Consider the following 16,450-nt stretch of genomic DNA (forward strand, 5'->3'; position numbering starts at 1 on the left):
TGGCTGATATAAAGGTTGAATCAACTCCCTGCCAAGAATTTCCTATAATATACTATACAATTTTGAACTGAAAAGTATGTCTCATGTTTTAAATATGAAAATAAAGTAATCCTGAACTTTCAGTTGCTTAACTGTGTTAAGCTGAATTTATAAAATTTTCCATCTTTAAACAATCCAAAACAGCTAATAATATAATTTTGCTTATTTCTTGAGAATAATTCTGTCCATAGTTTCTAATCATTTCGTTTATATTAGTTCTGCATTTTGTACATTTTTAAGATAGTTACTGAAGAAATTGGAATTTTATAACTACTTCCTTGAGGTTAAAATAATAATATATACAGCAAAACATGTGTTTGGACTTGCCTTATACACAGCAATGAAAAACAAAAAGTAGAATGAGGTATTATTTGAAAGTATACCAAAGCCAGATATTTTAAGTTCTTTATGTACATGTGTGTGTGTGTGTGTGTCAATAAAATAAAGCTTCAGTGCACATTGGTTAAAATCACTATAAGTCAAAAGAATTGTGGTCAACAATTTGGCCACAAAATCTTATTGACAAACATTATGTTGTCAGAGTAAAACCCACAGTATTCTTTTTTTATCACAGCAATTTCAATGACATATTTTTACTTAAAGTAGAGCACTTACCTTCACCAGACAACTGAGATGAGAATTTCCCATCATCTGAAAATAAAGTATCCTTTTGCTCACTGAATATATTTATTCTACTCAATGAAGGAGAAGTAATTTCAGCAAAAATGTTATTTTTCTTAGAATCTTCGACTCTTTGAGGATGAGCATCTTTTTGCAGAGAACTATCTTTCAAACTGCTGGAAATAGAGGTTCTGGTCTTTCCAAACAAGTCACTTTCAATGGAAGCACTGTCAGAAGATTTAGAAGGAGTGAACAAATCAAAAATATCCTGCTCTTGCGACTTTGCAGGTGCTTCAGCAACTGAAAATATGTCCTCCTCCTCAGTAGATGGAGACTTGAGAAAATCAGAATTAACTGGTTTTGGGGGAACAAGAAAGGATGAAATTGGTGGATTTTCATCTGTTAATGAAGCTGCTAACTCTCCTGAATTCTCTTCTCCATCAACTACGTCCACACGTATCTGTGAACTTCTGACAGCTGCATGTCTTCCTTTACGGGAAGGTGGTCTTCTCTTGCTTTGGATTCTAACACGGTCCTAAAGTTAACAAAATTTATAACTATAAACATATAAAAAAATTCCTGAATGTTTAATTTTTTTTCTGTTATGGTTAAGTTCATACAAATCTAATACTGTTTATTAATAAGATTGTCATTGTGACAAATCCAGATTTGAGTTCACGAGTATTTTGGAAAGCATTCAATGTTGTATGAGTGTGTACGTGTGCAACATAAAGAAAAAATAGTTTCACAAATTATTATTGTATTAATTACATCAGTTGCTCACAGGCAATTAAAATCTGCACTATAAAATAATAATGAACTTAATATAAGCCTTAAAATTATTTATTTATTTTTTTTTTTTCAAAATCAAAATAATGGGCAAGAAAATTTATTAATATCCTTATTGATACAGCAGGATATAGCTTTGGCTTTATATCTAAAAATATTTTACACACAAATCTTAATTAAATAAATCAATAATATAAATACATTTAGCAAGAGTGCATTAAAGAAAAATAATATTTTTACTGACACAAAGAAAGCCATAGAAAATGGAATTTACATACAGATTATTACTCTTCTCACTGGCCATGCCATGCAATTCAAAATTGCATAAAATTCCCCATCATGTTCATATTTATAACTAATTCTTTAAATACAGTTATTGAACCTGTATATCGTTCTTAATAACATTCTGTATGTTGCATTTGAAAAAAAAATTAAAACACTGTGTTTAAATGATCTCGATAATTGTTTTTGGATTATTAAAACAACATTCAACTATTTTAAATTATAAATAATGTAAAAGCTTCCAGGTACTTCCAATTTTGTTTCTACTTGTGACTTTACAACATTATATACTAAAACAGATCTGAAAGATTTAATAAAAGCATTTAATGAACCATTTGATAATTTTATAGATACAGATATAGATATTACAAATTTTAAATTTACCAATATTCAACATAAAAATATTCTTCATTTCTGTCCGTATAACAGTTACATTACTTTTAATGAATGGTTATATAAACAGTAGGTATTCCAATGAAAATTGGAACTTCTCTTCAAATGTGGACAATTTTGTTTCTTATGCAAAATAACTTATGAAACACATATACATACACTTTTTGTTACATGGACAATTTCATTGCCATAAATAACCAGAACTTTACACCAACCTTAATATATCCAAAATAATGTATAATGGGAAAAAAAGTAATAAATATCATATGCATGCCAATTACATAGATTTGGATATTAATTTAGTAAACAGCAAAGTACAATTCACTACTTTTGATAACAGAAGGGCTTTTAAATTTCTGATTCTTGGTCTACCCAATTACAATACTGTTGTTCCATGTGTGATGCAAAAGGGCATAATTATGATAACACAAATAAAAAAATTAACTCTGTAACAATAGCAATTCTTTCAAGGATGTCATATTATTCATAACTAAACTAGAAAATAATGGTTATAAACAATGGCAATTAAAACAAAATCACACTTTTTTACAATAAATATTAACATATTTTTAAAAAATAAACTTTTTGATAATGAAAATACCTTTAGTCACTAGGGGTAGCTAACTACTATTAAATAGTTAAAATTAAAATTTATTCCGTCTCTGTATAACTGGAACTGGAAAGATTAGCTTCATGTAGTTGAGATTGTCTCAGCTATCCCACGTTAAGCTTGAATAATTATACAAGAGAACGAGAGAAAAATATGTAGAATAAAAAATTGAGCTGGGGAATGTGGTTCATTTTAAATATAATCTTTTAAATTCTATTTAATATATTATTATTTCTTCTTTTTGGAAAAGAGTGGAGATTGGGAGTAACTGATAGTAGAAACGTTTTTAGGGTGGTTTTTATTTTACTTTTGATATTATTAGAAACTTTACGGGTAACTACCTTCCAACAACATGCTGTAGACAGTGAAAGGCAGTAGAAGTTGAGATGTTGTTGTATAAGCACTCAACTCTGCATCCTGAATTGATTTTTCATGATTGCTAACTAGTGATTCATCTGCCATTGGATTCTGTCTGATAGCTGGGATATCCTTAATGATTTTGGATGCTACCAATCCAGTCAATTTTCATTATGATTCAAGGTTACAAATGAAAATTACAATGGACTTCATAAAACAAGTTAAAGAATTATCTTTACATATACTATTTACGTGTGTGTGTGTGTGTGTGTGTGTTTTCTTGTATCACCCTTCTTGTCAAAATGTTAAGTGTGTTCAAAGTACATTTTCTTAAGCTTTTGAGGCAATTTCTAATCAAACTGTTTGTAGCTTTGTGAACACATAAATGTTTTAAACAATAAAATGATACAGTTGTATGAGGTTATCTCTCATCTGAATAAGATATTCATTTTAACAGGATGATACATGAAATAAACTGTAACTGTAAATCCTAAACTCCTGAGTATATCTACATTAAGAGCAAAATGCAGGTGAAGTTCAGTAGTGATACATATTTATACAACAAACTGTGACATCATTTTATGTTCTCAATGATAGAAGCATACATAATTTCTCAAATGTTTCAAAAAGTAAAACTCCCTTCAGATGGTATTATGAACTTTGATTATATATCTAAAATAAAAAAGAAATACATTCAGGTTATTCACTAAAAATATATAATGAAATTTCTTAACTGACTTACTTTATTTGTTGCAACTAAAGTGTTGCTGGTATCAGCTGGCTCATCAAAACTAACAGAGATATTTTTTGTGTCTTGAAGAGGTGGTGCTTTCTTTGTCTGAAATTACAGAAAAAATAATGTTCACATAAAATATTCAACACAAAGAAAAACTTTGTTATTTTCCTAAAGTTACTGTAATGAATGCATGTATGACATATTAGATATTAATATCTGAAACACCTAAAACAATGTTCTAGTACTTTACAATAATTCTACAGGGTTTGGTTGTTTTGAATTTCGTGCAAAGCTACATGAGGGCTATTTGCTCTAGCCGTTCCTAATTTTGCAGTGTAAGACCAGAGAGAAGGCAGCTGGTCATCACCACCCACTGCCAACTCTTGGGATACCCTTAAACAATGAATAGTGAGACTGACCATCATATTATTACACCCCCATGGCTGAAAGGGCGAACATATTTGGTGTGACGAGGATTTGAACGCGTGACCTTTGAATTACAGGTTGAGTGACTTAACCATCAGGCCATGCTGGGCCTAATTCTATACGTTTAACCTTCTTGCTATAGCAGCATCAAAGTGTGAATGTCATGACTTATTTATGTAGTTGCATTCAGAAATTAATTAAGCTACTTTATTATCATTATATATAAATAAGTCTGGCATCAAAACACAATTAATATATCAAGTTTTAATATATGTTTCACTTTTAAATGGAAATGTTAAAAAATATCCTCTTTTGTGAGAATTGTGATATTCGTTCTCCAGGTTTTCCATCTTAAGTTTAATTATCACCCCTATGAGAGGTATGGAATTTAAATTAAATTATTCATGCAAAGCAAAATTTTTATAGCCTTTAAAACTTTATTTAAAGAGCCATAACTAGAAAATCAGACTCACTAGACACATTCAGCTATTTTTCTTATACTAATAGCTTTAATTTATCAAATGAAGTATGTTTTTCTGAATGGGTCATAGTCTATTTCATTGCTCCTTTTCAAAGGTCTTTCCACAGGAATCACACTGACATGCTTAAATGAATTTGTAAAAGCTCTTATTACATAGATAGAAAAACAGAAAAAAATATGATTGTTAAAGGACATTACTTACTTTGTGCTTGTTATTATTTTGTGTTCTTAGGTGTATTATTTAACTGAATAAAAATTATTTAGAGTAATAGTACCATTAGTATTAAAAAGAAGATTTCAGTTTCTCTGATAGTCATAAGTTATATACTTTTATGTGTATTCCTCACTTTTTTTATATTATTGTTGTAAAAAAAATCTGTATATAAAAAATTAGAAACTTTTTAGGCTGCATATGGTTTGATTAGGTAAAATAATAAAAGATAATGATAAAACTTTTCATGAGTTATACTTGCAAGCAGCTTATGCATTCATAATTTATTACATGAATTGCATATTCACAGAGTATATTATAATTTAGTTATACACAATTCAAAGGGCAATAATACAATAAAATTAAGTATAAAGAGATGTATGATGTCATAAGCTTCAAACAGTTTCTAGAAAGAAAAAGGGTTACTTAGATTTATTTTGTATTTCTTTGTGACAGTTACAAGGTCTGTCAAATTGACTGAATGGGTATAGAATTGTAGAAAATAACAGATAAAATAAAACGTTCCTGAAAAAAACATGTTTGATATTTATTTAGAAGGTTTTAAAGATAACATGAATGAAATTTCAAAATTTTTGGATAAAGAAATGTATTTTTGATCTTAACATGAAAACTATTTTGCACTTAAAGCAGTCAGCAGTATGACTCCATACATTCATGGGCAAATTTCTAGAAAAACATTTAATTATAAAATCTGATTTTTTTGTGTACAAAAGACTTTTACTGAAAGCTTGCCAAATTGTGTGAAGATATACATACACTACATTAAGAGTTAGTATGAAAAATAAAAACTTCTTTAAGCACCCCTGTCCCTACAGATACACCACCCTCTCTTTGGTTTGGTTTGAATTTTGCACAAAACTACATGGAGGAAGGCAACTGGTCCACCACCACCCACCATAAATTCTTGGGCTACTCTTTTACCTATGTAAAGTGAGATTGATGGAAATATTATTATGCCTCCTTGACTGAAATGTGAAGTGTGTTTGGTGGGATGGGGATTTGAACCTGTGATCTCATATCCCCATCTGGTACTGTATTAAATACAACTTTCTTTCACATAAAAAACATGTTTCAGACCCACTGGGAGACTGCCAACTTTTGACTGATTTTACTAATTTTCTAGGCATGCGCCCAGGTGATTAATAGGATAAACTTGGTAATGTGTTTTAACTGCAATGATATGATTTGTTTATACTTAGAAACTCAGATTCATGATATTTTATCTTGAATTTCACAAAAGTGAAGCAAATATTATATTCATTACAGTTTAGATATTATAAAAGCCCATATCAACTTTAATGTGTAGTTAAGTTCTAACTTTAATACCTATGCATTTTATTTCTTTTACATATAAAATGTAGTTTAAAAAATAAGATATAAAACTTTTCACAATTTTATTTCACTATTATTTTGAGATATAACCTTTTTCAAATGATTTCTGTATTTTATCTCATCATTCTTCAACTATTTTATGTCTTGAAGGACATGGTTGATTCATAGATAAGTTATATCCTCCACAAAATCCTTACTTACTTATAAGTTGTATATATAGTTTAATTACAAGGCAATTTACCTCTTGAACTGCTTCCAAAGTGTCAGAACTACGTGTGCCATCTGAAAACAGAATTAAGTAGCTCAAGTGTGGTATATTAAGTATTAATACTGAGAGAAATTTTCTTCCCAACTATGAAAAACATTTAGATAAATAAGGAATAATCTCAACTTGTTTAGAAATATTTCATCTAAAATAACTAATTTAAAATAAACATTTTTGTTACAGACCACAGATAAACTTGTTTTTTGCGTACAAGAACTAAACACAATGTTTTTTCTAGATATTAGGTCAGTTATATCTATTGTTGTTTTTCAAAGTATATTTTTTGTTATTCTTTTCACATGCTGTTATTCCATACTACTACTACTGCAACTGTTATCAAGTGCAACTATTCTATTAAACAAACATTGTATTTTTGGTGTTTATTTTTGGTGCTGTTTTTAAGCATAAAACTACACACTTTTAGCATTATAAACTTCCAAATTTATCAGTAGGATGCTCAGTGTGCAATGAAATGTTTGTTATTACAACTGATCACAAGAAGTTTTTTTATAGATTTCTGTCTCTTTTCACAGCTACTTTTTAATTCAAAAGTTAGTATGTTCCTACCCTCAAAATAGATACCATTTTTAACAAAGTAGCTTTTCTGAACTAGTACTATCTTATGCTGGCACAAATTTTCAAAGCATGCAACTAGGCTTTCACCTCCCATTTCTGCATATCCACATGCAAATGATCATGCAAGAGGTCTCCATCAATAGGAGTAGACACCACTTCTATTGTAACCAACACCCTCTTCATATATTCATTAATCACTTCATGATTGATCAAAAGACCTACACCATATATCATTAGAAATTTGGGATATAGTAGAAAGTATGAGTGAAGGTAGGTATCTATTGGAAATACAATTTTAGTGTAAGAAAATGCTAACTTCTGATACAATATCTAGTCTTAGAAAAATGGAATTCCACATTGAAATTTTGAGGGGCTGATAAAAGGTATAATCCCCCTTTAGGAAGTGACAAAAGAGAGAGGTATGTAATCAAAAGAGAAAACATCATACCTCAGCAGGAGACTGTACCACATCTGATCCAGGTATATTTTTGCTATTTTATGACAGTATTGTGAACCTAAAAGAAGAAACCACAAAGGAATCCCAGAACAGAAATGACTGATAAATGAGACTCCTTGGTGTTGAGTGGCTAGGACACAACACCCTGTAGTGGTAGTTTAAGCCCAACTAATACCAAGCAGTATCTGGAACAGTACACCAGACCTGTGGTAAGTAGAAGAACACCTACCTCTTCATCTCAAAATGTGAATTTGTAAGGAAGACAAGCTTCAGTACTAAAATTCATCACAACTTGCATACCTAACCAACATCAGATCTGCTGTGAACTGACATTAAGCAAACAGTATGAAGGGGAAAAGTCCAGGTAGAATGACATTTCATGTAAAAAACCTGACAGAAATGGGTATAATACTTCCAAAGTCTGTGGTTGAAGGAGGATATATTGCCATACACAAGCTGTAAAACATAATGCATTCAGCTACAACCAACACTAGATATGCTAGGAACTGACATCCACCTGACAGTTGAAAGAGGGATCACAAAGCTGAGGTGCATCTCTGGTCCAAAACCTGACAGCAGCATACACTTGTTATTCAGTCTGTAACAGGAGGGAACCAACCTGCACATGTGAGAATTCACTGAATTGGACCATCACCAGTCAACATGAGACCCACCAAGAATGTACATATGGAGGATGGTAGGGGGGAGAGGAACATCTCAACTTGAGGGGCAAATTGCAATAATAAATATATGATAAATACACACACACACACATTTATAACATGATAAGAATGCTTCATCTAAAACCTGGTGTCATCTGGAATTGATCATCAGTTCTATGGAGGGAAAGGCATCATGGCATATAAAAAAATTGGTCAGATATATAGACAGAAATACAAAACCAGGTGGCATCTGAAAATGTACATCAGGTCCATGGTAGGAAGTGATATATGCAAGTAACACCTGCAGAATGCCACCACCCTATTCTCAACTTAGTGGTATGTTTCATTACTCAGGAAAACAGGTACAGGTATCCATGGTAGGTGATAACAGTTCTCATACTATACCAAAAGAAAGTGGGAAAAACATAATGGAGAGTCCTACTTTTAAAAGTACAGCTACTATGTCGATCAACCAAAACCAGGCAGCATCTGGAAATTTACATCAAGTCCACAGTGAGAAAAGACTCAATGCTATGGAGCATCAAAGATGGATGGGAATCTCTGACTACTTTACTCAGGTTAGTCCATGAGTGCATGATCTTGAATGAACATATTTTTACAGTAAAATATCACAAGAGAGAACTATTAACAGTCCTATGGAACACCCTATATCTATGGTGTGCACAACCCATACCTGCAACAGAATTGTTTAGCTATGAAGAAACACACCCAACAACTAGCAGCATCTAGAAATGTAAATCAGGTCCATGGGTAGGAAGAGCTACAAAGTAGTTAACAAGAAGTATAGTCACAGGATGGACAGTGCAAATATCTCCCTCTCCCCAAAAGTATATCTGGTCAAGAACCACTTGCCACACAGTAGAATATACATTACAAAAAGAAAAAGATCCCTGAGAAGTAAGAAATGTAAAAAAAACTACAACAAATGCTGGCACAATACCAAAAATTGAAATAAATAGTAAAGAAAAACAAAGTAAGTAGCATGACTGAAAACAACAACAAATCAGTGAACAAAATTAGCATGCCTGACCATACTATTGACAATTAAGAAGTGGAGATGCAAAGAGGGCACTGATTACAATAAGGATGGTGTCATGCTCCTATTGGTGGAGAGCTGCTGCATGATCATTTATACGAGGATATGCAAAAACAGGAGATGGAAAACTTGTGGCATGCTTTGAAATGTTGTGCTAACAGAGGACAGTGCTAGTCACGAAAGGTTATTCTGTGTTAGAGGTAAGATATTGTTTCAGAATATATATAATTACACACTGCTCAATACAATTAAGCAAGCAAGCAAACAACCAAACAAAAAGAGCTCAATGCTACTGTAAGTGAAAAAGGTAACAGAAATGTTGATTGAAATGGAAAAAAACAACCTTTATTTTGAACATTTCTGAGTCATAACTTTGAAGAGTTTCATTTTCCAAAGAAATTTTAACATCCCAAAACAACATTCTTCAAAATAAAACTGTAATCCATATAGAGTGTAAAATATGAAAACTTGAGAAACACAAAACCAAGGTTCATAAGTAACATCTAATAAGAGGCTTGTCTACTTTGGGCTTGTATACAGTCTCAACAATGTCTTAGAAATTTTCTGATAATGCATGTAATGTAGCCTTGAGCTATGGCATTCCATTACTTCGTTAAGGAGCTCCCTAACATCAGCAGGGTGGATTTACACGGTCATAAATGTGTCGATACAGTTGGTTTCATGTGTGTTTGATTGAATTTAAGTCCAGTGAACCTTCTGGCCATTCCCTTGCAAGATGATAGAGCTATGAGCTTAACGTTTGTACTTGAAAAACTTAGAACCATTTTATCAGCTACTATGACAAACTTTAAATGGCCTTTAAATGTATTCAAACACTATTTGCACAAAAAGGCATTAAACAAACTTTATCATTTGTAACTTGGAAACTTTAAAAAAAAAGTATTCTACATTTGTTTTGACAAGTACACGATATTTACCTCTAAATTAATTTAAAAAAACAAACAAATGTAGCCATTAAACAATTATGAACACTCAAAGCTGACAGGGATTATAAAAATGGATTAGAAGGTCATCCTTAAACAAAATAAACAATGTAAGTTATTGTTGTAAGCAAAATTATATCATGAATAAACTGTATATAGTCTATAATTATTTTTTATAATTTTAATTCAGGGTTAGCATAATTCAAAGAACACAAGTTAAAATAACAACAAAAATAAAAACTTAAAATTTAAGTTCTTACATGTTTCAAATGACTCAGCTATTCTTATTGAAAGACATAAAACTAATTGTGAATTAAAATCATATGAAAAAAAAACAACATAAATATAACATCTCCCAGTACAAGAATATTCAGAATTTAGATAACATAAAAAACATAATAAGTGTTATGATCTATTAACCTAGTTGCATACAACCTTTTTTGATTAAATAAACTATTAACCTTCGTAAAAGGAAATGCACTCTTTTTCTAATTCTGCATCTTGAAATAATGATCACAGTAATTAAAATATTTTTCAGGTTTCTTCTTTAAAGAATTATTTTACAGTTAGAAAAAAACATTATAATTCACTATCAGCAGCTCTATCAGTTTTTATTTTAATGGAATTAACATCAAACTAAATTCCCAGACAGAGTGTGATAACTAAAGAATTAAGTTCATTAACATGAAGAACTTGTAAGTCTACTATTAATATAACACTGATTAACAAACAATAGGTATTTGAGCTTATTCATGATATAGGTAAATACATGTGCATGTGCCTTTTATTGTCATGTAATGTCACAGCATTTTAATAAATGTTTGAACATAAATGAATATACATATATTCATACCTACCTGTAGTATATTTGTTTGAGCTTCTATCTTGTTCATGCACATTCTCACCTAATACATTAATCCCACCAAATAATGCAACTGCTCCAGGTGGTTTGCTGGTTGATTCTGCAAGCTTTCTACCAAGGTTATGAGAGGTTGTTGTTAATGTGGATTTGGATTTAGAATCAACAACTTCACCTGAGGATGTTTGAAGAGGCTGTTGAGTTGACCACAGGAAAATTTGTACGTGTTAAAAAAAACAATAAGTTTCAGGATTTAATTTTTCTAACTGGCATGCTCAAACATGATGTATTAGAAATATATAATCACACAAAATAAAGTACAAGTACTTAACAACAGCATTATCACTCATACAATATTCAACTTAAGGTCTGATACAAAATAAATCAGATTCAATGCCAATTAAATCTATTTACTCCTTATGTTTTGCATCACCAATGCCTGAGATCAAGTGTTTTTAACAGTCAAAGTTTCAAGATATAAGTTTCAAACAACTAAGAAAGTAACATGTGTAGCAATAAAATTCAAAACAAAATATATTTCAAGGACTTGTAAGTTTTAAGTTAATTATTACTTTACTGTTTAAATTAGTTATTATTATTATTTATGAATGTGTTTTATTTTGTAACTGATCCTGTTTTATCCCATTTGCACTTTTACCTTTGGGGCTTTATGAAAACAAAAGAATACTCAAACCAACCAAGGAATCTTAAGGAAATGAAACCTCACATGCATGATGCTGTCTTATTCATCCCTACAGCTGTATTACAAAATATACTACCTAAACTTTGAATGCAGAAATAGACTGATTATAGTTAATTATGAAAACAACTAAAGTTTACTGAGTGAAACATACAAACATTCAGCTGGAAATTTGTTATTTCATATAATAAAAATGTTATTCAACTTCTTTTTGGTATAGGCATTTTGGGACACCCTGTATACATCATGCCTTGTGATAATTTATGGAAGCTTATTAATGTAAATTTTTCCATAAAAGTACAGATAACCCATGCAACCCACTTTATAAGTCATACAGAAGAAAAACCAAGGTAAAGTTTAAAAGTAAAATCATACAAAGAAACACAATCACCACAGACACTTTACTTTAAGACTAAATTATAAATGTATACTTTTTCAATTTTATTGGGATAACTTCACAATGTCATCATATATGCAATTTACTTAAAACACCATCAAATACTACTAATGAATATCAAATTTATAGATTTGACAGTTTTTTATTAACTTTATTAAAAACAATGTCTGTGATACTGCATAAGAGTTAATAAAAAGTTAAAAATAAAATTAAAATATTACTCAATTTCACTTTGAATGCTCCTTGTTTTTTAAATTCTAAGATGGCTTTTAGTCTTTATAACAACAAATGATAAACTACATCACTTTAATTCTTTATTATACCACTATTGTGATACACTACATTAGGTTGCACGTTTGTGACTGGTATCCATTAAAAAAACATGGTTTACCAAAGGTTTACACACAGTTAACAATGATAAACAGTTGAATATATAGCTGAATACAAGATTTTTATTTTCTTACAGATTATCTATCTGTCCTATTGCAATAGATGATATCTAAAAACCGAAAGCATCTTAAAATTCAGAGCTATACACCTTTGCAATTTATTAAACCAGTGATAAGTAGGAAGTAAGTATTTTTTTAATAGTTGATTTTAAAAGAATATTTTAATTCAAACACAATGTTCAGCAAGAACCTAGATCTTCAAAGTACTGGTTTAATTTAAAGGTTATATAAGTCAATAATATCTCAAAAATAATAACTTAGTCCTAGACTTGCATTTCTGACTAAATTAACAAACATTTTTCTGATGGTAATCTATTTTACTCTAAAATATTCAGAGATGTGCTACATCAAGTGCGAGACATAAAAAACCATTGTTAATATGTTTAGCATCTCAATGTTTAGTTTACAGCAAATTCTGGACCATTTGATACTATTATGGTTGGTATTGTTATTGGAAGTTAGGTGAAAGCACATTCCAAAGAAAGAAATTCAGAAAGCAAGACTGGTAAGCAACAATAAGTTAACATGACATTTTGAAAAAGGGAGTATTCTGTGCTTTACATGGTAGAGAGCATTTTGGACAATAATGGGTTCCCTGAAATCATATTCCAAGACAATTTGAAACAATACTTTTATCTGCATAGTTAAGGCTATGGTTATGAAAGAGAATCTAAACATATCTCCTTGTGCCAATAACTATCTAATAAATAAGGAGTTCAAATTAATGAAGGCTAACAAACTTCCAACTGCAGGTTGAAATCGGTGGTTGTTTTTATGAGTAAGTATTCAAGGTGGTTACACCTGAATAAATACGTTCTTCAATGCAGCTCCTATGATAAGCTTTGGGTTTTCGACCTTTTAAAACATGGTCTCACAAGACAATATCACAATGTCCACATGCAATGGAGAGTCTAGGTATGTAGTCTATGATTGATCTCACCTCCATTTGCAGTGGTGTCATGTAGGAGTGCTTAATTTTGACCATTACACTGAACAGGATCAACAATGCAAGAAAAAATTGCAATAGACAGCACAGATTTTGACAGTTCTTATAAAGTGTAAATAATCCAACTTAAAGCTGTACAGTCACTTTTAAACTAAGAACACAAAATTCACATACAAATATTTGAAACACTATTGAAATACCAGTTTAAGATCAAAACATACATAATTCAGAATTTGATTAAAACATTTTCAGTCATATTCATCATACTTCAGCCATTTATAAAATGGTTTACTTTGTTTCTCTGAATATCTGAGTAAAATATTTTGTAGTGGTCCTTAGACATCAAAGAGTAGTACACTAACAAGAGGGAATCCTACAATTACCACAGCACTTGGAGTTCTTTTAGGGAGGATTACAGTGATCTGTGAGATATTTTTTCCCCTTTTTTATTAGCTATATTTTTGAGTGCCAACAATGCCAAGCATGGAGCATGCATACACCTGACTGGATTTTATTACTCATCTGGATCTCTACCAGCCAACCCTCAAAATGAAATTATTTTAAGCAGGATTAAATTAATCCATGAGATCCGAGCAAAATCAAATACACCAATTAAAAGGATTTGACCTCCTGGAGTCCAAAACTGCAATTAGATCTCAAATTGGTCAAGAAATGATGCATCTATGAGATAAAAGTTTATACAGGAAAACTCAGAAGCATTCTAGATGATATACTGCAGCTAAAAAATTCAAAATGTTTCTGATCAAAATATTTCCAATAATATCAGAATTTCAACATCTTCTCTGGGAGACTTACACAACCTATCTTAAGCATGCAGGGTGATCCTGCAGCTGAAGTTGACCCTTACTGACTGATATATTTACTGTGATGTGGATGCTCAATATGCATTATACCAACCATTTTTTCATGATTCTGAACAAGATTGATCTTTTGCTCAATCCTATTCTCCTTCAATGATTGCAGAGTAGGATTTTGTATATACTAGTTCTAATCCTGAAGGTTCTGCTAGTCTCATTTCAGGCATGTTCTGTTCGAAATCTTGAGTCAACCTTCATCACACCTAAGCGTGTTAGTGTCATGTTAGATGGTTCAATAGCTGAAGCTTTTAGAAACTAGCAACATATTCATAAACTTCATATTTCACATTCATATTACTTTTCACATTACTGTACTCAACACTGCTTTACTGGAATGGTTTTCTTTTTTCTTTTTTTACATTGATCCATAATCATTTTTATGCCCAACAGTTTTAAAATTTACTTTTACTATAGATTTATTAGCTATAGAGATTGATTAATCTCATTCTATCAATTACACCAACCAGGATTAAGTGTGTAATTTTAATACTTCTTTAATAGTGAGTGTTCCTGAAGTTGCTTCCATTACAATGTGGCTCTTGTGTTTCTTTGACACTTTAGCTCATTCCTCCTTCTCAACTTGTGTATTATTATGTTGTTTATTTCAAAGGTATGTCCACTTGGTATGAATTTTATATTTTTTGAAGTAAAATAAACTTTAAGCACATTATTACTTTCCTCCTTACAACATGAAATGTAGTTTATATCATGTCTGACACTACCAAATCTGTATTATGGTAGAAAATTAGATCTCATATACATACTCCTGTCACAAGCACAGTACATCACGCAAATGGTGGGAAACTGAAAAACTACAGGTAAGGTGATGCATGCTCTGCATTGTTTGAAGAACATTCCAAATTTTAGTTATGTTTGTTGACAGCATGAGGACAACTCAACAAGACTTTTCATTTTCAGAGATAATTCATTGCTTCAAATTCATATTTATTCTAGACATTTCAAAGATATTGTCAATAGGTATTTATATAGTTAGCACTAGACAGACAGGAGGCTAAAACTTAAGTGTAATGTCAGTTTGGTTTCTCACTTCTGCCATGGCTTTAAATCATATTTTATGAATCATAAAATTCCAAGCTGAAACTATCTGGATTGTGCAGTATTTCAACTTTCCAATGTAAATTTTTATTATATCCAAATATGAGCAGAATAACATTTCCCTCATTACATCAGATGTCATTCTTGTTAAGAGTTGGAAAGGTAAGGACATTATTAATCTATCTAAGGGTAAATAATAATTTGAATTATATTTCAACTTTATATATGTAGATTTCATATAAAATACTATGCCTCTGGATAGCTACAATAAAGGGTTCAAAAATAAAATGAAGTTGCACTAACTTAGAATAAAGAAAACCAAAAGGAAGATATAAAAACCATGGCCATATTCAAGTCTTGTGTCCTTACAGAGTTTCACAGATATAAACTACATAAAATGTGTAATTTGTTTAAGATATGTACTTTCTTTTTGGACTACTTTGTAACATGAAGAGATATTAGATTTTTTTAAGTTATAACTCAACCATGATTGACATGGCTAATAAAAAGAGCACCACAGTGAATCAGATATTACAACAGCTAGAAATTAGACTTGGAAAGTTTGATAACCAACTCAAGCAGAAGCATTACGTGTTTGGATGAGAGCTTAAATACAACATGACTAAGATAAACTGTCTGTATTAAAGTGTATGTTACAAAGTTGGAAAAATCCTAGCATCTCTAGTGAAAATATGGAGAACTGAGACAGCATAAAATAAATAATATTTCCTTTGTGAAGAAGAACACTGACTGGAGTACGAAAAGAAAAGTCTTTGAGATATCTTAGGAAGTATGTCAATCACGTAAAGTAGCCATTGAAAATCCTCTTTCTGGAAGTAAAACCAAAATATTTGTGTAAGTTTTCAAAATCAATCAATCAAAATATTTTTTTCTACTTTCGCTATA

General features: G+C 30.8%; 1 protein-coding gene across 4 annotated transcripts in view; it reads right to left on the reverse strand.

The window, feature by feature from the left end:
- Positions 1-16,450, reverse strand: part of LOC143225172 (WASH complex subunit 2-like) — a 172,679-nt gene that overhangs the window by 14,274 nt on the left and 141,955 nt on the right. For 3 of the 4 annotated variants that reach the window (XM_076454128.1, XM_076454129.1, XM_076454131.1), the window contains exons 20-23: positions 11,117-11,312; positions 6,540-6,580; positions 3,834-3,929; positions 655-1,195 (exon numbers count right to left, since the gene is read on the reverse strand). In XM_076454128.1, coding sequence (XP_076310243.1) covers positions 655-1,195; positions 3,834-3,929; positions 6,540-6,580; positions 11,117-11,312 — 874 coding nt within the window. The remainder of the gene's footprint in view (positions 1-654; positions 1,196-3,833; positions 3,930-6,539; positions 6,581-11,116; positions 11,313-16,450) is intronic. The other variant, XM_076454130.1, reaches the window with a different exon arrangement.

This window comes from Tachypleus tridentatus, chromosome 9 (genome assembly GCF_004210375.1).
Source record: "Tachypleus tridentatus isolate NWPU-2018 chromosome 9, ASM421037v1, whole genome shotgun sequence".
Classification (NCBI taxonomy): Eukaryota; Metazoa; Arthropoda; class Merostomata; order Xiphosura; family Limulidae; genus Tachypleus; species Tachypleus tridentatus.